The sequence below is a fragment of the Trachurus japonicus genome, chromosome 17, assembly GCF_045865225.1.
Source record: "Trachurus japonicus isolate A0001 chromosome 17, Traja_1.0".
Taxonomy (NCBI): domain Eukaryota; kingdom Metazoa; phylum Chordata; class Actinopteri; order Carangiformes; family Carangidae; genus Trachurus; species Trachurus japonicus.
The window spans coordinates 33,105,073-33,130,860 of NC_140923.1; the positions used below are offsets into that span (position 1 = coordinate 33,105,073).

The 25,788-nt window shown below is 43.3% G+C and overlaps 1 protein-coding gene across 1 annotated transcript; it reads right to left on the reverse strand.

Annotated features, from left to right (window-relative positions):
* bcl2b (BCL2 apoptosis regulator b) lies at positions 1-25,492 on the reverse strand. The gene is made up of 2 exons (XM_085803813.1): positions 24,392-25,492; positions 1-2,267 (listed from the first exon to the last, which is right to left on the reverse strand). The coding sequence occupies exons 1-2, from the start codon at positions 24,944-24,946 to the stop codon at positions 2,130-2,132; spliced, it is 693 nt and encodes a 230-aa protein (XP_085659939.1). The 5' UTR covers positions 24,947-25,492; the 3' UTR covers positions 1-2,129.
* Between the last annotated feature and the right edge of the window lie 296 nt (positions 25,493-25,788).

Sequence of the window (25,788 nt, forward strand, 5' to 3'; positions counted from 1 at the left end):
TTGTGTTTTCTTTTTTTTTCTTTTCTTTTTCTTTTTTTTTTAAATTAAAGATTAATTCACGTTAACTTTGGTTTCCAGCTCTCTACAACTATACTGTTAATTTGTGGCAGTTTAAGCTGTAAGAAAAAGTTAAAAATCAACAGCATAGCAGCCTTAAGCCGATATTAATACAATACAGAAATTCACTTTTTAAAGATTTTTGTTGTTATAATAGCAGCCAGGAAATAATATAGTTACAGTGTGATTCCATAGAACAGAAAAAAAAAGTGGAGACAACTGAATTTTCATCAAAGTACTGTTAAAAAATCTGATCTGGTACCTCTTAATAAATACAAAATGGAACTTCTTTGTTATTTGTTATCTTCTAACCTGTTCATAAATATGGTTACACGTAATATCTATTGTGTGAAGACAGTATCTTTCATCCATGCAACAAAGAAGGTGAAGATTTTTTTCATAACAGAGGGGAAAAAATCACTGTTCCATAACCAACTTGCAAAATACAGTATACAAAAAAAAAGAAAAAGTGGAGCCTGTGTGATCCTTTTCCAAAAATCAGACTGTAACACAAGACGGACATCAATAAAAAATTTTAAAAAAGAGGTTGAAAGGAACAGATCAATGACTGGATGCATTTGCAGACTGGAGAGAGGGGACATCTCAGGTTCCAGCACATGGGACACACTGGCTCTAGTGCTACAGTGAAGCCCTGCTGCAGTGGTTTTCCACTCGTCCGTCGTCTGTGGGCTGAACCCAGGCTTTCCTGGTCTATGTCCACATGAGTCTTTGTCCGAGTGGATTCTGGCCTTATGGTGGCCTCAGCAGCTGGGGGGACACATGTTGACGGGTCAACTGAGTGAGTGAAGAGTAGGAAAACTGCAACAGAGGTAGAGGATAAAAAAAAGAACTGATAGCTTGTTAAGGGTCGCTCTAGGTTTAGGTCTTGAGGGGGAATAATTTAGCAGAGGTGCGGCCTCCTTTACATCACTTCACTTGAACACAGTCTTAAAATCTTGTCCGTTTATGTTTGCATAAGATGCAAAACATAATCTTTATGTACTTCTCTTTACTCCACTCTTTCATTTCTTTCTATATCCATCAGTTTTTTTTGCAACAACATGCTTCTCCTGTGTGTGTTTTTTTTCTCCTTAAAAAAAAAAAAACCTTCTTTCTCTGCTGGGGTTTGGCATGTTGCAAAAAATTAAAATCAACATTAAAAAGAAAAGAAAAATGCAATCAAAGAGCTTTCAGAAACTGCTCAGTCTTCCACTGGTCGGTCCTCTGTCGAAGTCCAGGGAAAGTATAATGGTGCAGTGTGTTCAGAGTTCACTGCTGTGTGTGGAGTGAAAGCAGCATACACACACACACACACACACACACACACACACTCTCTCTCACACACACGCATGCATGCACACACACCGTGCTGGTTGGAGCAGGCTGTTTCCATTATACATTCTGAGCAGCTGTTCTGTGGAGGAAGTCCTTTGAAGGACGGCTGCAGGGGGGGTAACCGGAGTCCACACAGTTCAAACGGGGTTCTTCACCCTAACAAGCAGGGGCGTGGCTGCGGCCGCTTCCTCGTCATCCATCGTCATCATCATCACCATCATCACCGTGATCATCATCGTCCTCGCATCCCCATCTTCAAGGCCTTCAACTAGAGGTCTCGCATGAACTCTGACACATGCAACGTCTACGCTAACACTCAACTTTCATGCTATAACTAGTACAGAAGCAGGCAGAATAAAATGAAAAAAAGAAAAGAAAGAAAAGGTAGATGCATACCACTGATCCTTCCTCTCTCCTCAGATGTAGTCAGCTTAGAGTGATTACATCTAAGCTGCCTCTTTTCAAGACGTCCTTTGCTCTGTACGGGCTGCGCATCTGGTTCTTTCAGTTGTTTTGATTTGTGTCTGTTTTGACACGAAGGGGCGAAGAAGAGGGGAGATTTCTGAGAGAGGGCTTTGAAGAGAGCCAGAAGTCGGAAAAAGTCTGAAGGTTGTCTCTGCGGGGTCAGGAGCGTCTTTAAAAAGGCAACAACAAAAAAAAAAAGAGGCAGGAGGCACGAGGAAAAGGAGGAGGATGTTGAAGGGATAAAGTCGAGCTGATAGAACTCAGGGCTTGGTTCACTTCTGTGTAAGGTACGCTCCGATGGTGAGGCTCGCCGCCCCGAGTGCAGCCAGGCCAAAGACCGTCTTGATGGAGGGCCAGGAGCAATTGAAGACCGACTCCCTCTGTCTGTCATACAGCTCCACAAAGGCATCCTGGGAAACAGACAAGAAGAGAAAGTCAGACAGTTAATTGGGCTCAGGAAGATGCATGTTTACCTGCATTTGTATTTTGCATCGGTTGGTTATCTGATGGGTGTAGAAAAACATCACAGATCAGGCAGAGATGTCTATTACTGCTGCTAAAAACGTTCAAATGTAGCTATAAATAAAACATTCAATTTAAGCAATATATATTAGATAGATAGATTATTCTAAGATGGACTTTTCTAAAACACCTGGTCACTGTAGTTTTTAGCAAACATTGCCCAAACAACAATAAACAGTGGACTACTTCCAGCTGCAGTTTATTATACATTTGGCTCTGTGCTTAGTATTTACAGCTATTGGTATGAAAGACTGAAAATAAACTGCACAGACACATTATGTCTATGTCTATGTCTATGTGTAATAGTCATGGGACACAATGGAGAAATAACATTCACCTTTGCTGTATAAAAAATACCTGTTCATTATCAATTTATTAGGTATTGATTTTGGAGTGTCATGAAATCATTGAATATCAGTAGTATCATCCTTCAAACTATACTGTACCTTCATTTGTAGCCATTCAATATAGTTTTGGTTTTATTTACCTACATTTAAAAATGTCAATTCAAATGAGTAGCTCGTAATGAAGAATTACGGCCAAAGAGGAATATTGATTCTCATCCCTTTTTTACTGGTTTGGCAGTAGGATAGATACAGTACCAACGGATATCAGAATCCATTTATTTAATCTAATTAGAGTGAAGTGACCCTTTAAGACGTAAATATCTTCAGTTGCCACCAAACATGGCTGGAAATAGTGTTATTACACCCATGCTGAAAGCAGATCCATTACTGTTCATCAGCTCTCACACCCCCCTACGCACAACCTCAGACGGCCTTCAAACACACAACACACCCAGAAACACACACTAAGCAAACATGGGGATCACCAAAAGAGCCCATTCGCTACTGCACAACAACATTTTTTTTTTCTCTTTTTGCATGTGGTCGAACGCCGTAGCACTGAAGCATAAATACATTAATGTTACTCAGAGGGGGCTCTGCTTTCTGCTGCTAGCAGGAGTTTTAAATGAGGCCTGTTACAAATTGAGAATGTGTGAGTGTACGCAAAGTCCTGTGTGTGTGTGTGTGTGTGTGTGTGTGTGTGTGTGTGTGTGTGTGTGTGTGTGTGTGTCTTAGGCGAGGAAATACAGACATCTGCTCATAAGCAGTGACAACAGGAGCAGCTGGACAGGAAGTCATGGTGCTAAGCCCCCCCCCCAACACACACACACACACACACACACACACACACACACACACACACACACACACACACACATTATCTTGCACCAAACTACTACAGTGTATTTTAAAGGGAATAGCTACTGTCTGATTGAATATCAGCTTGTGAAGCTAACCACATTAGTAGCAGTGTGTTGAAGCTGGACATATGAGCTCCTTTGATCCTTTGTGTTTTTACTTGTAACTTGACCGATCTGCGTGAACAATGGTGAATTGTTAAGTTTAATTCACTACAACATTACTGTGTCAGTTCCCATGAGAATCTGTTATCATACTATTTTAATCCGTCTTCATTTAACTCAATTTACCTTCAGTAATTATGTTTTGTGTAGCTCCAACTGGAATACGCACATTTCACTCGACCTTGATCCAGTCAAAGTAAAACTGGGTCATTATATCCTTTTTCACAAGTGTCATATTTTAATATACAGTTTCCTTTTATCAAACAAAAGCCCACACAGGACTTTAAAAAAAATGAGATATCAAAAGTATTTCCTGTTTCCTTCTCCTCCCTTCCTGTCCTGTGGCATTCCTGAGGCCGGAGGCCAGTCTGTGACACAGAGGAGGAAGGATCAGCAGTTTCTTCCCAGTTTAGATTCTCTGGTGTCAAAACACGCTGCACTCTTAAATCAGCTGGCAATGGCTTTAACCACATGGCATTTCCTTTGTTGCAGCTGAGCGATTTTAATTATCCAGGGCTAAAACCAGTTTGAGTCTATACCGCCGTGCTAGCAGCAATGTGAGAGCGCACAGGAGTCAAATGTGAACGTCAGCACGCGCTAGCTGTGACAATGCTAATGTGCTGATGCAAGACAGGTAAAACTGTTTACCATTTTTGCCATCCTAGTTTGGCATGTTAGCATGCTTACATTTATAAATTAGCACTAAATGCAAATTATAGTCGAGGTTGATGATGATAGGAGTATCAGTAGTTATGTATGGCTTCATATTGCTATTGGACAATGATTATGGTGTTGTTGGTTGTATCATGTTAGCCTGCTTACACTTGTAAATTAGCACTAAATAGGATAAAGATACATTATTTAGGCAGGAATGTGTTCATATTGTTAGAGTATTGGACAGTGTTTATGGTGTTGGATGGTGTTGTCATCCTTTTTTAGCATAGCAACTGTTACAAATTAGCACTAAATATAGGTTACATTATAGTAAACATAGTTGAGGTTGATGATAATAGGACTTGCAATAATTTTGTATAATTAAAGTATAAGGTGTCAGATGGTTACCTTCTTGGTTTTTATCATGTTAGCATGCTGACATTTTCAAATAGGCAATAGATGTAAAGTATAGTTGAGGTTGAAGATGGCAGGAATAACAGCAGATTAAGTATTGGCCAACAATTATGGTGTTGGATATGAATTTGAGTAACAAATGTCCCAACTATCCATTTTATAGATATTCCACTCAAAACCATGTGAACCTCATGAAGAAAATCAGTAAGATTTATTGAACCATGACTTTATTAACAAAAGTCCATCCAACAAATTGTGAGATATTTCAGTCTGGGCTAAAGAAGTTGACTGACCAACACTGCTATATTGAAGTCTGTACAAGCCCTGTCTTTCACTGATGACAGTGCCCCCTCCCCACCTCCTCTCCAGCATTCAGGTACCTATTAGAGAACAGCCTCTTCAGGCAGATCTCCAGCTGAGGTGAACGTGTTGTTTGGCAAAAACACTGCCCTCATCCCCTTTTTTTTCCACCTACTTCTGGAAAATAACAGTTTGCTGAGGCAACAACACAAACCAGCCACTGGGTCCAGCATCAAGTGCATGTGACTATGCGAGTGACCACTGGCCCGGCTCGACAAAATGGCAAACTCATGATGCATGTCCTCGATATGTCCCAGACAGTCAGCATAGATTATCATCTATTTAAGTCTGAAACAAAAGCAGACCAATTACAGTAAGAGGTTCGTAAGAGCGGTGATGGATGTTTGAAAGAATCCCAGAAGGACACGGACGGTAATAACTCCACAGTGACTCAGGGGAGAGCTGGGAAGCGGAGATAGAGGGAGGGAGGGAGGGAGGGAGGGAGGAGGAGGGGTGTCAGGTGGATATCATGAGACTGAGGCATGCTCCATTTCAGCTCCTGAAACTTTTTTCACTCACACGTTAGCAAGCAGAGCTGCCACAATCATGTGAGCAGTGTGAAAAACAAACCTTGGCACTTTCTATTTTTTCCACTCCTTCCTGTCTCTCCTGTCTCCCTCTTTCTCTCTCTGTATTGACTGTCATTATGAAAATCTGAGCCTTTGAAGAAAATAATAATGAGCAGTTGGCAGAGGAGGACACATAGGGATGACCGAGACAGTAAAGGACAAAACATCTGCATTCATCACATCAACAAAAGACTCTATAATCCTCAAAAACTCATCTTTGCCCTGCAGCAAACCATCTGCCGTCAGCAGCAGGTGTGCATCTGGGAAATAAAGTCCGGGCTGCAGTTCTCTACAGTATTCCTTTTTTTTTTTTTTGGATCAATGGCTTTTAAAAGGTCACAGCCGGCCTACAGAAGCAATGAATCCAATGGGAAAATGCCTAGCCTGGTTTACACACTAGCCTCTGTTTCTACTGCACACAATGAATCCCTGGGAGAGGCGCATACAGCGTAAAGGAGCGAGGAGTTGAGAGGTTCCCGTACTCAGCCATGGGGTGGCAACTGGCTCCCTGAGTGTCATGGTTACCCAGACTGGAAGCTTCACACATGATTTGCTTTTCCCACCAGCAGGACAGAGCCTGTCCTCGACCTCTAAGATTTGTTTTTCACATCATTTACACCTCTGGGTTTTGCTCGGTGCCTTTCTCGTGGACACAAAGACATTTTGCACTGTTGTCGTCCTCGGATGGACTAACACTATCTTAAAGGCAACAGGAAATACCAAACATTTACCAATTCCTTCGGGGCATCCCCCCTCGCTACTTGGAAACATCCTTTGGCTTGTGTGGAAGATAATGAGTCATCTTGTGCACTTGGCTAGCTCCGTTCAAACCCCAAGTAGCGCTCTGCCAAAACAGAAAAATGATTAGGCAGTCATCTCTGGTTTGGGACGTTTCTGTGGGTAATTGCGGGCAGACTGAGGCCGAGAGAAAGGGATGTGGGTTAAAGTTCAACTTGTAATTAAAGTGCCTGTTGTGGCTTCGCTGCTATATTCACCTCTGAACTGGGCCTCTCCCCACGCTCTGTTAAATTCCTAAGCATTCACATAGTAGCATACTTATAATATTGCATACGCTGCTGCTCTTTGATTTTCTAATGAGCCTCTTGCAGACTTCTCCGCAGCTAATTAGAGTCAAACAAAAAACTCCTATTTCAGGAGCCACGGGGAAGCAATGGGAGATTTTAAAAAATGCAAGAAGGGCAATAATGTCCTTGTAATTGATATGTTTTGATCAAAATATACACTTATATCGCTCTTTCATGTGTGCATATTATTATTTTATGTGTAAATGCTAACGCAAAAATGTAGTACAACTGCAGCTCTCTCCAGACACAATAGGTGACAGGACAGCGAGCTCTTGTCTGGCAGCAAGGTCACGTTGGATCAAGTCTCTGAGGTGTCATCCATCGACCGCCCCGGAGGAAAAAAAAAAAGAGATGACGGAGGGGTTTGTTTCAATACTCATTACCCAGTGAATCCCCCTGTGTCAGCACCAGCAAACAGCTTGGAGCTGAGGACACTGAGCCCTTCACTACTCTGTGACAATACTGCAATACTTGGAAACAACGGCATCACAGCCAAGTGATGACAGCTGGGGGAGGGGACGCTGTGAAAATCTGGATAACACTCTCAATCAATACACAAACTTTAATGGATGGGACTAGCAAAGCAATAATATTAGATTAAATGTCTGAGTGACATCCTTGATCTTCAACATAGATTTAGAGCTCAATTTTAATTGATTAGTTGATCAACGAAAATCATTCACCAACGATTTTGTGTTGGTTCAACATTCCAAACCAATACCACTACACATTTAACCAGCACCTCCGAAGCTAACTCTTGGTCTCAACATATTTCATGTTGTTATAAATTTCCTGTATGTTTGTATGTGAAACTAGACTCCAGGGTGTTACTGTTCCTGGCTGAGAAGTGGAGCAGCACATAATGGAACAAATAACAAAGAACGGCCATTTTTCCTCTTTACTAATTATATTTAATTCATGCAATAAATGAACATGATTCAACATAATGATTAGAAAGCAAACAATAAAACTATATTTCTTGAAACACCAAAATAATCCAAAAAATGTCCACCAAACCAAACTGGTATAGACCAAACAATTCACATGTTAATTGAGATAGGCAGATAAATCTATATGAAAATAATTATTAAATGCAGCTCTAATTGACTGGATGATAATTAATTTCATGATGCATCTTTAAATTAGCACACACACATTAAAACACACCTGAAAATCTCATGAGAGACGTGAACAATTACAATTAAAACCATGTCTGTCTGACAGACATTTTCATCTGATGCAATGGCATCGGTTTATTCTGGATATTATTTCAGTATGAAATAGTCGGGGAACGACGTACAAAAGGTGTTTTAACCTCTGTAGCCTGACAGTCTACACTCTTTTAACATGTCGGGCCTTTTAAATATTCCCCATAAGGGAAGTAAGAGTGTTTTAAATGGCCAGACAATATGGTAACGACAGAGTAATATCAGTCGTCTGATAAAAAGAGATCAAAAGCAGAGTGCTGACATGAAACAAAGGAAAAACGAACCCTTTTTAAAAAAAAACTAGAATTTCATTGTAGACTCAGGTTTCACACTACAACAGTCATTACACTGGACTTGAGTGTAAAGCCAGAAACAGTTTTGACGTTGGATGCTACCCTAAAGGCTCATAAATATTCAAATGTGCGTCAGCAGCAGCAGCATTTGTGTGTTTACAAAACAGCACGCTCTCCCATGAGAGTGAGCCTGCTCCACTGGAACATGAAATGTGATCGCCAGTAAATCACCCACACTCCTCATGACAGTCTGCAATTTTTTTTTTTATTGTCTCCATTATTCATTGTCTGAACCGCCAGATAAATGAGGACTGTAACTTTACACATGAGACTTTGGTTTCTTAGGAGATGAATTACGCTTCAGTAAACTTGGTTTTTATCCCACCAAGGAGGCGGCAGGAGGGGGAGGAGAACCACTGGAGTTAAACTATCCAATTTGTGCAGAGGTATCTTGTCTTCTTTGGGTGGGACAGATAGATTTTCAACGCACAAACATGCCTGCTCTACTCACCTAACCTTGACTGAGCAGTTATACGATATTTATTCTTGCTGAGCCCACTGATTTTTATTGAACAGCTTTGATCCCACATGAAATGAAGGACTGTGCGACCTTGCAAGGCTTAGAGAAGCGAGGGTGAGTGCATGGATGTGGAGTGTGTTTGCTCTCCTGTCACCTTCTCTCCCCCCTCTGCACTCCTGGTTTATTGGCACCTCTGCACTGCACACCTTCCTGAAGCTCAGACTGTATCATTTACAATCAGTCACTTCTGCATGCAGAGCGAAGCAACATCAAAGCAGAGGGGAAAGCCACAGAGAGATGATCCTTTTCTCTCACAATAAATCAAACAACCTCTGCAGCTCACACAATATGTTTCTTTTCTTCTTTAAAACAATCCAGCCCTGTGATTTTGACCTTGAAATGTATTTCAACGTTAACAATTGATCCAAAACCCTTTGCAATTGCCAAAACTTGCCACAATGGCTTCCTCAAATAGATACAATGCAGCTAAAAGGGGATGTCTGCCTCATCAGAGGATGTCTGCCCTGAGCTCATCCGGCCCCCAGCAGAGGAGGAAGTAACAGAGTCGATCCGGACAAAAGTGGCACGACTGCTCTGCTGCTATAAATACCAAAAGGCTTCGTCTCTGCTCCTGGTTCAGGGCTGCCCGATCTAATAAAACACATCTCATCTCTGCATGGCCAGATTTTAAAAGGCCACTGATGACGCGAACGGGCAAGAGAGGAGAATGGTGAAGGGGCCGCTGAGTCATCATCCCACGTGTGGAGGCTGGTGGTGTGTTTGGAGTGCATTAGACCTGGCATGAGTGGCTTTCAAGAAAAGACAGGATGTCTGCCACTTTGGTGTCTAATAACTCGGTGTTCTCTCCAAGGAAGCCACGTGCGCTACATCTGCTGCTCCGCTGACGTGTTCTGTGGCTTGAAAAATCCTTGTGAGCAGTGTGTGAACGCCAGGAAGCTGCGGTTCTTTTGCTGAGATAATTGCGTGTAACTCTCAATCCTGGGTGGTTTTGTTCAAATTTTGCACACAGGAATGCGAGGGTACAAAGAGCAACTTGGTAGGGGAAAATAGTATCTGTGGCATTTAAAACATGCAGCAGCACTCTGCATATTTTAAAAGAAAGGCCACATTTCCTCTCTACAGTTCTGGTTAATGATTAGACACCTTTGGTGAAACTTTCACATTTCAAACAGGTTTATCAGCTTTAAATCGGCTTTCGATTGATGCATAGAGGAACTGAAGCACCATTTATTTTTGGTGAGAGCGCATGAGAGCTGTTGCTGCTGAACTGCTCTGCTGGATTGGTTCAGATAAAAACCTCTGATAGAGACCGTGGGAACCAGTAGATTCCCAAGCGGCCTGTTGCTTCTCTTGTGACAAGCGCAGGCCCTTGGGAGTCGTTCATTTCCTGCGACAGGGGCGGCACGCTGCCTCAAGCCTTAACAGTCACATCCACTGACCCCTTAAGAACTTGAGACCACACAACTACCATCTCAGCTGCAGTGGAGCTGATAATAGACTGACTGGTCTGAGCCAAAAATGACTACTGTAAATGGAGTAATGACTGGGATGTGTGGGAACACCATCTGCAGCATAGTCGATGTGAAGCACATGTGGTGGCTGATTGTTCTGAACTCACACCAGAAAATGAAGTCATTTGCTTTGGGATTCTCTTGAAATGATGCATTCAGCTTTTTGTGGTTTTGTGTGCATCTTTTTTTCCTTTCAAGCAACACAGATTACGCAATCCTGATGTTCAAAAAGGGGGCTTTTCATCAGATCAGTGATTAGCCAAGTCTTTGTAAAAGACCTCAACTGTTCAGTTAGTGTTAAGTCACTTCCTGTGCCAGATGCTGTGGGGATGACATCACCGTCTAGTTTGAGACTATGGCCTCTCTGTGGTAGAGCCAAGTATGGTTAAATCACAGGCTCTCTGTGGGTAACTAGGGAAAGACTAGAAGCAAGCCAAACATGTAGTCATACTAATACCGTGGAGAAAGGGAGGGAGGGCAGCAAGGGAGAGCTACAGTTGGTTAGACACTGTAACTAAGAGATTTGTATTTGTTTTGAACCATTAACTGACTCCTAAATCTTAGCCCCAAGTCTACGAAAAAGTAAACTTTAACAAAGGAGCAAGTTTTGTGTTCACAAAAGGCAGCAATGTTGTGATCTTGCCTTTGATGAAAACCCAAAGTCACCCCCTGTAATTTAGAAAGCACTGCCAAACAAGTGGAGTATAATATCATCTAATAGAGAATTAAACATGCCAGTGGAGGAGAAAGTATTAAGACATCAAAGCTATAGACGCCCAGTGCCTCTCGTAGTCTCCTCTTTCACACAGGAGACGTCTTGTAAAGGCGGCTGATAAATGAAAGCTTGTCAGTTTTGGCAACAACACGATACCGGAGCGGTTTACATGGGGCCAGGTTTCAGGTTAAGCTGTGTTCTCCGTGTACCCATGTAAATGAGATAGGCCACAGTCTGCGACAGGACATGCTGCGAGCGGAGCCGAACAGATCGAGGATCTCAGATGTCCGATAATGTCAGAGAAAACAATCATCTGTTTGAGGTGCAGCTCCCTGGTGCACACCTTTGAAGTGGGGAGAAGTGGAGCCGGAGCAAACTGGAAATTTTCCACAGTCACAGTGAAGGCATCTGCTGCCAGTGGAGGAAAGTAACTATGTACATTTACTCAAGTACCAAACAGTTATTCTTCAAGTCTACTACATTTCAGAGGGAAAATACTGTAGGGTATTTTTTATGTATTTATTACTACCACATTTATCTGACAGCTACTTTTCAGCTTAAGCTTAACCTTAAATCATATCCAAATAACTGATATGTGCTCCAATTCAGGGGTCAAAGGACGCAATCTAAATAGGCGACGCATCCATGACTGTAGCTGTGGCTACTGTTACCATTGCCTTGCAAAGCATGGTGCATGTCGCCTAGCAACCTTGACAACACATAGCCAATTTCTTTTCATGAAAACACAAAAAGGTTTTAAAGGCCCCTTGGTGTTATTAGTTATAGGCTACCGTTAGTTGAAACACAACACAGAGCCACGAGTGCAAGTGGCTCTCTGTCCATGTTGTTTAGGCTACTTTCATTACCAGTGCACAATGAACCTTGGGGCAGGTTGGGCCATGGAGGATCCACTTCGAAGGTCACGAAAAGATGGCTACATTTTAAGGAGCCATTGAAATGAGACAACATAGTCTTCAAATGCAGCCTCAGAGGGATGTGGCCTATGATTGTGACATCTCATCCATGTTGGAGCCCCTTGTCGTCTATTGCACAACATTGTCTCCCTTGGGTTTCTCAGATGCTTTCATTAAAAAAAAACATTTCAGGTACGAAAAAAAAAGTTTGGCAAAACTATGTGTTTTTGTCTTTCTTCTCCCATTAATCATTTCATGACCTCAAATTCATCTTGTGTCACTTTAAAGGGGCCATAAAAAATATATTTCTAGTTTTGCTGTTGCTCTAGCTAATGTTAGCATAAAAGCCTGTAATGCCAAAAGCTAACCATCTGCTAACCTCAGTAGAAGAAAACAGTAAAAGAAACAAAACAAGAGGATTGATTTTCCACTGCTTGACGAGTAGAGGAATAAAGTTTGATTCTGGTCTTGTAACATTTTTCACAACTGGAGAGTAAACAGCAGCAAACGCTAACGCTGCTATGGTAGCATTGCAAAAACCTCTTTTAAAGTTTTGAATGCAGAACTTTTTTTACTTGTTTAAAGTGATGCACTGGTAGCCTACTGTTACTTTGGAAAATGGTATAAAAAGTTGTTTGCTACTGTCATACTTGCATCAGGGGATTGGAAAACAGAAGGTAGCCTATCATGTGGTAGGACAAAGCAAAACTCAATGTGGGAAGGAAGGAAGCTTCACCATAGACTGAGGGCTGAAATTGTGAAATGCGTGACAAAACTTCTCTATCCTGCTTGGAGCATGAGGTCATTTAGAAACGCGCGGGGGGGAGGGGTGGGGGTTATTCTTACACAACTCAACTTCCGACTGAAAAGTCTGAGCAGATACCCACAGCCTAGATGTTCTTGTATTCTCTCTGATTTTCAGCTCTAATAAAGATACTCTCAGAATGAACCCCCACTCCCATTCCTCCTCCTCCTCCTCCTCCTCCTCCTCCTTGTTCAGGCTACTAGGGAAAAGTTCAATTACCTCTCTCAGGCAACCAGCTGATTTTCATCCAGGCCTGGGGGAAAGGAATGAGAGGAATGCATTGATGTGTGGAAACAAACAACGGCACTGTGTGTGCCCAAGAGGCCTGATATGAGAAGGAATGAACCTTGAGATAGCCAAGTCAACAGCAAGGAATAAGCTGCAACACACAATTGTATTACGTAATGAAATAACTTCAGATAAACCCTTTTTTGAAATAGATGAATGTAATTAAAGCCTAACGGAGCAGCAAAGAGCTGGGGTGGGCTTTACTTATCCCATGTCCTTTATCTTGCCTTTGGACGGGGTTCAATGTGACTCTGAGGGACCTTGGAGACAACTATTTTGAGCTATTTTAAAAAAAAAAGGCCGATTGTTTGAACTATCTGTGGCAGGTTGGCTCACTCAGAGCTGTGTGACCTTCCCTGTCTGTCTGTACACATGGAGTAAAGGGAAACAAGCACAGCCTAGCTACATGATGAATGATAATAAGTTGCCTATTGTGACACTGAAGGTCTGGTGTGAAAATGTGCGGAAAGCTAATAAGGCTCATGTCAGTTTAATAATAGAAGGTTTTTTTGGGGGCATTTTCTCTGTGGGATAATCCATGGAAAATGTCATTAGTTGTACCCAGTGACTGCCTGTTGTGAGCTGAGCAGACGTGATGTTGGTGCACGCTGAAGGTGACTTTTCAGCACACCGGAAAAAATGTATACTTCTGAATCTGTGTCGCAAATGCTCTTTGTTTTCGTATTTTTATGTTGTGCCATTTCATGTCTGTGCAGATGTTTCACGAGTGCATTCCTCTGCTCTCTCGTCAGCAGATGGATCAGCTGAGAATCAGATGATTGTTGAGTCAGATGACTTCAACAGTCCACTTTAACCAAGTTTGCTCTATAAATTTCTGTGCAGTGAGCTAATCTATCCCCATTCTACTAAACAGCAAGAACTCCAATTAAATCAAACCCATTTGCTCTACTGGCTCCATTTTCGCTTTGGTCTTTCAACCCTGGTGGTCTGATCCTACTTTGCCAACCGTCCATACTATTTTTTTCCTCACAAGCAATTACTTTGTCAGTCTCCACCTGGTTGCAGCACATGTGGCAGCAACAGGGACTGGACCGTCTGTTTATAGCTTTATAAACCTCCTCTCCCTGCTTACCCGTCCACCTCTCCTCCTACGCTACAACCCTTTTAGTCTCACCTCCTGATCAAAGACACCTTGTGAAGTCCAGCCATTTCATCCAGGAATATTCTTTAACCCCTGGAGAACAGGGCCGTGGGCTCCCATTAATTCAAATCTGGAAATCCTGAAGGTCAAGGAGTCTGAGTGCCTGTCCTGATAGACTGGGTGGTATCAGAAAATGAACTCACCCAGCTGGCAGATAATTTGGCACAGTGACAATCGAAGGTCGTTTTCACAATGGTATGCTGCTGAAATTCTGTTGATTAAATGGAGAAAAAAAATACATACTGTAGCCTACTTATTGGCCTCTGTCTTCATTTTTTTTTTACAGCTTCTGCACCACCACAAGAAGCCGTAAAATGTGAAAGATAAATGAAGCACTTTATAGGTCAATTTGCAGAGTTGATTAAACTACTGGTGGTTAGATTTGCCGACACGAGCCTTGTCTAGACGTGTCACAGAGTTAACGCTTATAAAGCATGACGGCGCCTGACATAACTGAATCCAGGCATCATAAAAAATTTTCCCCGACATAAGTCACAAGATGATGCATCCTTAGAACATACACAGACACAAATCACAACGTTGTCAAAAGAAAAAAAATATGCTAAACAAAATATAGAAGAAGAAAAGGAATCACTTTCAGTTCTCCTGTTTTCAATTCTCCCCGTTTTCTTTGAAGTATCTGTTATTATTTGAGTTGTAATGACAGCCCAGCAACCAATTAAAGGCAGCTCCTTCAGAGTTGGCTCTAGAGTGAAATTGATGCAATATTACACTGCGACAATCCTGGGTGTACCCCTGCTGGCAGAGTATTCCTGTTAGGCAGTGGTGGTCCTCTGAGAACAGCAGGGGTTATCAGTGACAGTGACAATATGGCCTCATTGCAGCATGCTGACAGAGTGTGGTTGTAGGTTTGTTGGAGGGTGGTGGTGGTAACAGTACACAGCAGCAGCAGCAGCACTTGTTCCCCTGGCAAAGCTTTTATCTTCCAAACGTTTGGGGCGTATTACTTTTTCTGCACTTCAAACCCAATCAGTCGCCATCAAAGGTGACTGCCAGCAGGGTGGTGCTGTGTGAGCTTTGCCAGGGGTGAGAGCTTCCGGTTGTACATACACACACACACACACACACACACACACACACACATGAGCTGAAAGCCGTCAGCATAAAAGTGCTAAAACATCTCGCCAAGGTCTTTCCACAGAGACGGTTTTCAAGTCAATCCCAATAAATCACCTGCATACACAATCTGACACGAACAGTCACTGGTTCACTGCGTTAATTGAGTCTTTGCTCAGAGATACCAACACAAACCCGTCGGAAATGCTCAATCAATACAACATAGTCAAAGTGATATCTGAGCGATGCCTGACCTCACTCAGCGTCGACTGAAACAGATCAGATTTCCTGAAAGCTATTTGCTGGGCTGCCAAAAATCACATTGGGGAGGGGGTGCAGAGAACTATTTACTTCAGACCTCCATGGACGAGGCAGAGAAATCTATTTACCATTATCTGGCTGTTGTCATTTTTTGGGAGGACATGTACTCAGCATTTTAGAGAGGAGCCAATAATGGCATGCTGTTTGTTAATGGCCAGTGCCGTGGCTAGTTGCATTGGGAAATCCCACCGGACATGGTGGTGGTGTGGTGTGTGTGTGTGTGTGTGTGTGTGTGTGTGTGTGTGTGTGTACAAAGCTGAATGGCACCACTAACAGGAAGCTAGGCACCCCGGGGCCATCTGCTCCCTGCCATGGCTCACATGTCACCCTGTGACAACACAGCATTATTGATTCACAGTACCACATCCACTTCTGTGTGTGCACACTGATGTGCCACAGTATGTGTGTGTATGCATATGAGAGAGTGTGTACACAGCCATTTTGTGGACAGCAAATAATTGATTTGCACCAGCACATCCGCTTTAGTGTTTGCATGCCTCTCTGTGTGTATATATAAACTTTACACACCTTAAAGGGTCAGTTCATCCAAATCACAAAAAGATATTTTCCACATGTGTCGTTGGTGCCTTGCCATGCACATCATTTCATTTTTGGAATGTATTTGAACTTCCGCTGTTACAAATCTTTTCATAGCAGCTGATTGGATAGCTGTGTAAAATTAGAGGTGTCGCCTGTAGTGACGGAAATAAAGAATTAACACCTGACTGCTGCAGTTTCTCTCAGCTATACAGAGTATTTTAGCATCTTAACATAATTATTTTGGTTTCATAACCTGAAACTTAACAATTTTGCATCTTTCCTTGGTTTCATTTTGTCATTTTTATCATGTTTAGCTGCGTCAGGCAGCTATATTCAATATTACAAAGGAGATTTAAAGCAGAAGTAAGCGGAATGTTTGTGTTAAATAGTCTTAAATAGTTATATCTTCCGACAGCAATCACTTACGTACATAAGAGTGTTTGGTCCGAAACACGGGTCTGTCACTCACTCTGCTCTGCTGTAAGCCGAGGAGAAAACTTCTTGTATACTTCCTTGTATCCTACAACCTTTATCCAATGAGGAGAGAGAACGGCATGAAGGGCTGTGTGTGCAGCCAAGGGATGCGCGTGAATGTGGTGACGTAGGGACGAGGACCAATTAGATCCATGACGAGGGCGGGGGCTGCTAACTCCATCGGCTGACAAAAAGTTAGCCAAAACAACCGGATCGCTTACTTCTGCTTTAATCAATAGAGACCAAAGTAGAGTTAATAAGAAACTAATAGATGACTGAATGTGTAAACAACCAATAGGCAGTTGGCAAGAATAGCATCAGTTTCTTCTCCTGAATCTTGTTCCACAACTGTGAAAAATGTATGTTTGTCATCAGCATAAAAAATAAGTCTTTGAAAAACTCAACCACAATGGTTCTTCCCAGAAACAATATCGTGGCTACTAATTTCACAAACCGCTGTGTTTGGTTTTCGTCATTTGGGTCATCTGACCTTTAACAACTGTTTAGGTGGTGCTCACCATGCAACCCACTCACTCTGTGCGAACAAGAAAACCATTTTAGCAACAGAAGCAGCCACATTTTAAACAGCTGTAGACATTGTTGCTCTGGGAATTAATTGAGAATATCATATGAAATCTCTTTAAAAACCCTTCTGGGGCTCTGTCCCAAAAATATCTACAGAAACTAGACAATTGCAGGAACCGTTTAACCTTGAACTATATTGATATACTGTGCCGCTTGCAAGGGTGTGCCCAGTGGCAAAGTCAACTGGTGTCTCAGTAGGCTCCTCATTATCCAGCTCCCACCATGACAGGAAAGGTGGAAAAGTTTTTTTTTCTTTCTTATCTGCCGTCTCAAACGGTTCATTAGAACATGCTTTCCATGCAGATTGGCGGTGGGTTTGTGTGAGCGTCGCGATGAGTGCAGAAGCAAACTGGGCAGGGATTTATGTGTAACATGACAATTAAAGGACCACACGGGAGCAGTGGTGGCAACACTTCTATATTTAGAGGCCTCTCACATGTCCCTGCATTTTTCAGCGATCTGGAGCGTTATCTGATGCTGAAAGCCCGGTCTCAGGGTATTAGCGAGCTGTTTGTGAGGGGACCGGGCACGTGTATGTTTGTAAATGAGTTCTATCTATGGTGATGGGGTGAGAGCCAGACAGAGTGGGACTGAGGGTGAGAAAGAAAAGAAAGGGAAAAGAAGAGGTTAGGCTGTAGACTGGATCTCAGATAGCCTTTGGGGGACATCCATTTAGTGTCCAAGTTTATCTGCACCATATATTATTCATCAGTGTGTGTTCTGGCCGGGGTAGTGGTGCTTTTAAACAGCTCAGGCATGTGAAGCTCGTGAAACAGGAAAACAGCAGGTTGAGGTGACTGCTGATTTGAGCAAAAATAATAAAAAGGAACCACAATCATATGGCTGAAATCACAAATACCAATCTGTTGGCTCACGTGGCTCCAGTGGTGTTCATGAAGAGACAAAATAAACAACAAAAACCACACATACATAGACACACACATCAGCGCCTACAGTGGTTCCTGAATGAAGCCTACTCAGCTGACACGATTGTCCAACAAAAGAACAAAAATCGCACACACCCTTCACCGGCCCACTCAGGAAAGGAACACCCAGGTCGTCTCCGTTATTTATTTACAGTCGCTGTTCCCCAGCAGACATTCCTCCCACTCTCCCGAGGAGGCCCAGAAATAAGCACACAGGACAGGGTGGAGGGTCTCTGGGGAGGAGCGAGGTCGTGGAAAGAGGCAGCGCAATCACAAAACACCAGACTTGCGTTCCCGAAACCGAAACAAAACAGTGTTTTCGGTGCTGCTTCTGAGTTCTTCAAGTGCTCCCCACACACAGCAAAGGTGCACATTTCTGGCACATTCACGAAATGCTCGGCACGCGTGGAATGGTAAACATGACATAGAAGCAAGGAGTGTCATGTCAAGCTGAGAAGATCTCAAAGTGCATGCCTGACCTTATGTTCAAGTCAACAGACTGGGGAGGAAAAAAAATCCTTTTATTTTGGTGAATTTAGTTTTGTAGTGTTTCTATAATTAAGACTGACAGCCCGTCTGCAGGTTGACGATCAACTCGATCTCATTGTCAGAAAACAAAAGAATTGCGGTTCAAATTTTTGAATAAAGAGCTAAATTATTCATGGCACAGTTTCCAGCTGCCACAAAAGCTTACGTCTGTTATTCTATGTGGTAAAAGATGCTAAGGTGATGACATAAAACCATCCATGCTCTTTCTATCATAGGAATTACTCCTTTTTTTGTATGAAATTAGCCATAGTGAATTTGCAGGAAGGGTTGCCATGTCAATGACATAAATATAAAAATGATATGACTTTTTCTAAAGTAGCCTAAACGGTGAGATAAATGTCAGATGATGTCATTATTGATACCAAACCAGTAAGTTTCAGTTAGGAAGTGATTCAGATATCAGTACTGGAAATGATTGAGTAGTCTCTTTATTGTCAATCAAACTGCACCATCTTCAATATGAACGGTTAAACGTGCTTTTTAAAAAAAAAATTTTTTTAAGTATTCCACGCTCTGGACTGAATGTGTGAAAACAAAAGTCTTTGTGCTTTTGAGCATCTCAGAGAACCAGGAAGCAGAGAGACTGGGGAGCTCTCCTGGGCTCCTCCTGACAGAAAGTATTCATGTCCAATTGATTCAGAGAGTTACAGCCCAAAGCTCCCTTCTGTCTGTAGGAAACGTTCCTGAGATTACAGTTGCTGGGCTGATGGGTGTAAACACAGTGGCAGATGGTGAGTGACCGAGGCCTGCGCAGCAAAAAGGAGGTTCGATGCAGGGGAAAATCTTGGCTGCTCCTCGCCACACTAAGCTCCTTTGTGGTGTAGATTCTCCATTACAGAGCCCCAAGTCCACATCAAGAGGTAACGTTGTTGTCATAATCTCCAAACTCAGTCTCCGTTAGTTAGAGACTTTTCTGCTCTTTCAGCATTGAAATTATGTCGTTATATTCCTGTTTTGAAAACGATGGGTGGGAGGGAAAAACCCAAAATGCTATTTGCATGAGTAATCATTTACTCCTCTGTCTTGATTGCTGCATGGGAATGAGAAATCAGAGTTTGTCCCACACTCTAATTTTGAGGCCAGACTGATAAACAATCACAAATTCATCAATGGAGAGAGGAAACAACTGCCTGTGACAGCAAGCAGTGTGAAAAGAGAAGGTTTGCAGCTCGATCAATCATGACTTATGGAGCTCATTACGCTGAAAAGCATGTCTCCTCAGATGTAGCATCCCCTTCACTGTCGATACAGACTTCCTTTTAGTTAAAAGCCTTCGGAAGCTCACACTCAAACACTTCCTAAATGGTGCCGTGCCTAGTATTGACTTGTGTTTAACAGAAAGAATTTACATCAAGGAGACACAAATTGGCTATAAGTGAGATCTCATCTGGATTTTTTTTTTGTTGCCCTCCTGCAAGAGGCTGCATGTGCTTCCTTTGTGATTCAGTTTGTTTGCTTTTTTCCCCCCCTCCCTCCTCTGCTCCGCCAACATGTCACCTATATGGAGATTAATGACTTCCTCGCTCTTCCAGATCCACTCAGCCTCAGCAAGGGAGTAGTGGGGTGCAGCCAGATGCCCGCAATACCATAGCAACATGCAGGTCCCACCCGTCGCTGAGCAGATTGTGCTCAGGGAATCCCCCACAGGTTGGACCCAAACCTAAGCCAACTTAAGTTGTCCACTCCCCTCTCTCTCTCTGTCCCTCACACACACACACACACAGAAATAGGCCACCTGGATAGCAGCATTCCTCAGACACACGATCTTGTTTACAGGTGATTTCACATCTTACTCTTATCTACTCCACGAAAACAAGACTCAACAACAGGGCAAGAGTCTACAGAACTAAATGCTAATGCCAGTGTGATTACAAGCTCAGAATAACAATGCTAACATGCTGGTGCATTAAGTTTGCCTAACACAGCTAAGGTGGACGGAAGGATTGTTGAGTTTATATTTTTCTATAAAATGAAGTTGGTCCTGATGAAAAGCCAGGGTTCACAAAAGATACAGTGCATCCTGGGGGCAAAGTTAATGTGTGTGCCAAATATGATGGGAAACATCCAGTAGTTGTTGAGATGGTTCACTCAAAATCAAGATTGGAGGAATTGTCATTGGATCACCAAAGTCAGTATGTGATTCATCCTGTGGGGACAACCAATGCCTGTTTAAACTTTCACATCCACTAGTTGCTAAGATGCTTCGGTCTGGACCAAAGTGGTGGACCAACCGGCGGACAGACATTGCCAATCTCTAGAATGTGGCTAAAAATAACTGGGACGCCAAAGAAGAAATTTGTCAAAACATCACATCTGAAGCTGCTCTCGGTTAACCTTTCACAGTTGTGAAACTGTTGTTTTTCTCTGCAACACATTTTGGCATTTCGCTGCAAGCCGCCCCCTCAGCCAGCCAAATGTCTGAGGTCAAGCATATAATTTCAGAAGTCGGACGCCGCCTGCCACTTTGTACAATCATTTGGCATTTACTGCGAGCGCCAGTGAATAAACACAGGTGTACTGTGTGTGGGTGACGCTGTAGCCTAAATGCAACTGTCCCCTGATTAGAGCAATTTCTGTCACCACAAAGGCAGAATTTATACAGGTGGAGAAAACCTGAGTGTTAGAGACAATGAAGGGACAGTGTTTCACGTCCTGGAGCGTGGGAAGTAATCAGTGCAGAATGGGCGCAATTTCACCCTCAGCTGGGTTTCTGCACATACAGTAAGTGCTTTGTTATTTCTAATTGCTAGATAGTTTGGTTTAAGTAAGACTACACTTGACTCACCGGTGAGGGCTAGACTCAACAATGATTAGTGACCACTCCTATTTTGGGGCTCAAATCACCTAAAAAACAACAGGAAACAGAGGGTGGCTGATAGAAAGCTGTTTCCACTGCACTCTCACATGTCAAAATGTCAGTAATAGGTTGATTAGGCCTCCACCTTTGTTTTAAGAGTGGTGGAAAACACAAGAGTCACCTCTGAGCACACAATAACACAATGGACAGAGAGAGTGACCTGAACGCAGCCTGTCCAAATGCACATATAACCACGTTTGTTCCGTGTTGACGTCGTTAGGAAGCTGGTGTAAACTCGAGTAAGAAAAATAATGTCTCTCATTTCAGTCTATGCCCTCATAGAGCCAGAGGCTCATCAGAGAGGTGCGGTGACTGAGACTGTTTTATTCTGATTCAAGTTCTTGCAGCCACCTGGCAGGTGGTGGATGAAACAAAGGAAATAATTGTGATCCATATGCACTTTGAATGTGTGACCTCAAAATGCATGGAGTCCACAATGAGAGGCTTGGGTAGAGAAATGTGGCACATTTGCTTCATTGCAATCCACTGAAAGCTTTCACAACAAAACACATTGGTTGCCACATTATTTCAACAGTACGCAACCAGTCCGACCATCGGTCTGTAAAGGGCTGTGGAGGACACTGTGGTCCTGTCCTCAGTGACTTTAGAAACTGTGGGTATTCATGTAGATGTACACTTAAAAGGCAGGATGAACATTTAAAGTGCTGGTTAAAATATTTCAATAATCAGATATTATCCATCCAAAGCAGACAAAAAAAGGAATGGATGAATAAAGAGGCACTGAGATGTTAGTACCTCTAATACCATGGTCATAGCCCTGAGAGCACTTAGAACATCTGACAACAACATGTGGATTATATGAATTCAGAAAGCAGTAAGAGGTCCGATCACAGTCAAGCAACTTTTAGTTGCCATCCAAAGCTGAAAACATCCCAAACTCTCCAGTGCAAAACAAACTCTATAGGTCCGAGGGCTGCTGGGAATAACAAGAGAAAACACACTCTTTGGCACAAGCTGAATGACTTTCATTATATTTCAAAATCTAACCATCTAGTCAGTAAAAAAAAAAAAAAGGAGAAGCTGAATTTCACAAACCCAGTCTAGAGCACAGACAACGCTCTGTGCCTGCAGTGTCGGTTATTGAAAGGTCAGGAAATAACTGAAACACACACACCTGAGGAAATTCCCCAACTGACAGGCATTCAAATTAATATATAAATCAACACCTGTGCCTGTTTGAATCCAACGGGCTGAAGCCTGAAAACATTCAGAGTAATTACAGTATTATGTTTTAAGAGGTTTTTGAGCCTAAATTAAGCCAACATCATGAGAAGGTGGTATTGATTGAATAATGAAATGTTAAAAGCAGAGATTCACCAAACTGACCCTGACTGGAGACATACGCTCTCAAATAATCCTAAATAATCCTTTGGATTAAAAGACTATGCTTTTACTTTCCAGTGGATGCAGAGCAGCAGAGATACAGTCATCTCCACCCAGCTGGAAAACACAGACTATGATGACCTACATTATTATACAGTGGGCACAGGCTCCAGAGACCTCGAGCAGGCATCTCGACAGGCTGGCCTGAGCCAGCTTCAAGGCACAGGTCTGGAAAAAAAAACAGACAAAAGAGTTCCAACCTAGATGCACAGAGGGCTGCATGTAAAAAAAAAAAACAGTGGCTGAAGATTAACACTCTGTGTTCCTGGAGGGCCCTCCCTCTGTTGCTGCCTTTGATATGTGGCACAACCTGCCACCTCCAGGGGCAAGGCACACACTCAAGGGGAATGTTAAACGGTCCTTCCCTTTGAGATGAAATGTTCAATATGAATCATTGATGACGCCCCCCCCCTCCAAATATGATACCTTCCAGCTAAGATCACCATGCAGCACAAATGTTATGCTCTCATTAAGAGCACCTCTGCTGATTAAAGGCTAATTCGTGGCAGATTGGTTTAATGGCTTTCGAGGAGGCTGCTGTATGCTCCTCGCTGGAAACAACAGTTTGCAGGAGCATTGTTGTTAAAAAATAATAAAAAAAATCTCTCTGAAAGTGTGCAGAGTTTGGTCTATACCCTCATTAGGCTACCTGAAGGTTACGTATAGTTTGCAGAAAACTGCCCTGATGGCTGAACCATGCTCAGCCATGCCCAGAGGCCTGAACACATTAAGTCAATAGTTTTCTGTTTGCTGACATGTGTCTGGCCTCCTCCCTTCTGCTGGAGCCATGACCTAATGCATCACATCACAGCTGCACTGGAGCACTTTTGGTGCATCAATCTTCAGGAGCAGGTAAATGGTAAAACCCTTCATACCGTGCTCTCTGGTGTGACGCACGGTCACCGCTCACACAGGCTTTTTGTGGTCTTTAATTTTCTCCCGGATGACACTAATCTACTCTGTGTGCTCCGTGACAGCTGCGTGGCCGCCACTGGCCATCCACTTGACTGGGCGGGCTTTATGTCGCAGCGTCGGGAGGTGTGACAGAGCACGCTCTCTGATTGGTCAGTGGAGTTTAACAGCCAGCGTGAACGTCCAATCGGGAGCAGCTCTGGAAGTGAGGCCGTCCGCCTCGAACATCCGCGCTGCCGTGACATTAGAGATGGATTTTTTCCCCCCTGTTTTACTAAGGATCACCTACAGATGTGCTTTCGACAGTGTTGATCCTTACCTCACGTTTAAACCCCCATTTAAAACAGCTGTAGCCTAAACATCTGGTTCACCGATTCATAAAAAAAAAAAAAAAAAAAAAAAAACCTTAGCAACTGAGGACTTTTGCGCCACCGTGGCACCGAACTGCAAATGGCTCAGAAACACGGAATCAGACCTACCCATCCCCCGTTATCCTTTATCCAGCTGTTTAGAGGTCCATTTAAATACTCCGTCATCCACTCCGCGATGTTCTCCACCTGCGATGACATCTCGTCCTTGGCCGCGCACTCGACGCACACGGTGCCCCCGAACTCGAAGAAAGCGATAATCCGGCCCCAGTTCACTCCGTCCCGGAACAGTTCGTCTATCACCTCGGCGAATCTCCTCTGCGCCGTGGTGGAGGTGAGATACAGCTGCCGCGACATCTCCGTGAAGTCCGGCTGGTACAACCTCTCCAGTTCGTCCCCAGCCTCGCGCAGGACCCGGTGGATGGCGGCGTGCGGCTCGGACAGCGAGAGCCGCCTGCAGAGGTCGGCCGGGCTGTCGCTGTCAGGCCCGCTGCTGCTGGCTTCACGGCACCGGCGGACCAAAGTCGGCAGAGGGGCAACTATAGAGCCATTATTAGCAGCATCTTCATCATCCCGGACACCGTCAAATTCCCACACGTACCCCCGTTTGGAGAGTTTGTGGCAGAGATACTTTTCCACAATATTGCGATTACTGTCGCTCGCCATCCCGGCTTAATTTCCTACAGACAGCGTGTGTCCTAAATAAAATGCATTATGCGACGAATGGTGTGTGCACTGTATGTACACTGCTCTGCACAGGCTTGTTCGAAAACTCGGTTATAAATCAGATGTAGCCCGAGCGGTGCAACGAGTAGCCTAATCCCAGTGAAATGGGCAGATAACGCTTCGAGAGTTGGGACAAATCCCTCGATTAAAACTACACAGAAAACGTCTCAAAAGTAAAAATAAAATACAGAGTCCATGAAAGCAGCAGCAGCAGTCTTCATTTCCCGAAATCCTTGACACAGGCGACCTTCTCTTTGCATAGAAATCCAATATGCGGAAGAGGTTTGGAGTAGTGTTGATCTATTCCTGTGCATAGACGTGAATGTGTTGCAAATGTAAAAAAAAAGAAAAGAAAGAAAAAAAGAAAAAAACATGAATGAAGGCCGGAGTTGTACGCGCCTTAAGGGGCTTTAAACGCCGCCAACTATTTTAGCAGCGTTTTACGCACATCCATGCGCAGGACTGTGAGCCAGACAAGGTCGGACTGAGTCCTCCTCAGCGATTGCTCCACTTATCCTCGGCAGCACCCTGCCCACCGCCAGTGGGCCGCGCTCTGCTAGTGAGGTATTCCTGACGTCAGCCATGTAATTCCTGTGCGTGGAGACTCCAAGTGCATGAGGAGCTGCACTAAAAAAAACAAAACAAACAACAACAACAACAACAAAAAAACACACTTAATGTCTCATATTCTCGCGATTGCACGTTATGACAGAAAATCCAGGATTCACCCTGAAAAACAGAAGCAGAGATGGTCTTCATTTAACTGCCTACCTTGACACGTG

Excerpts from the sequence above, each read along its gene's own strand:
- bcl2b (XM_085803813.1), bottom strand. The coding sequence starts at position 24,946 with ATGGCGAGCGACAGTAATCGCAATATTGTGGAAAAGTATCTCTGCCAC. Across the intron at positions 2,268-24,391 it reads TAAAGGATAACGGGGGATGG|GATGCCTTTGTGGAGCTGTA; the intron begins GTAGGTCTGATT and ends TCTGTTTCCCAG.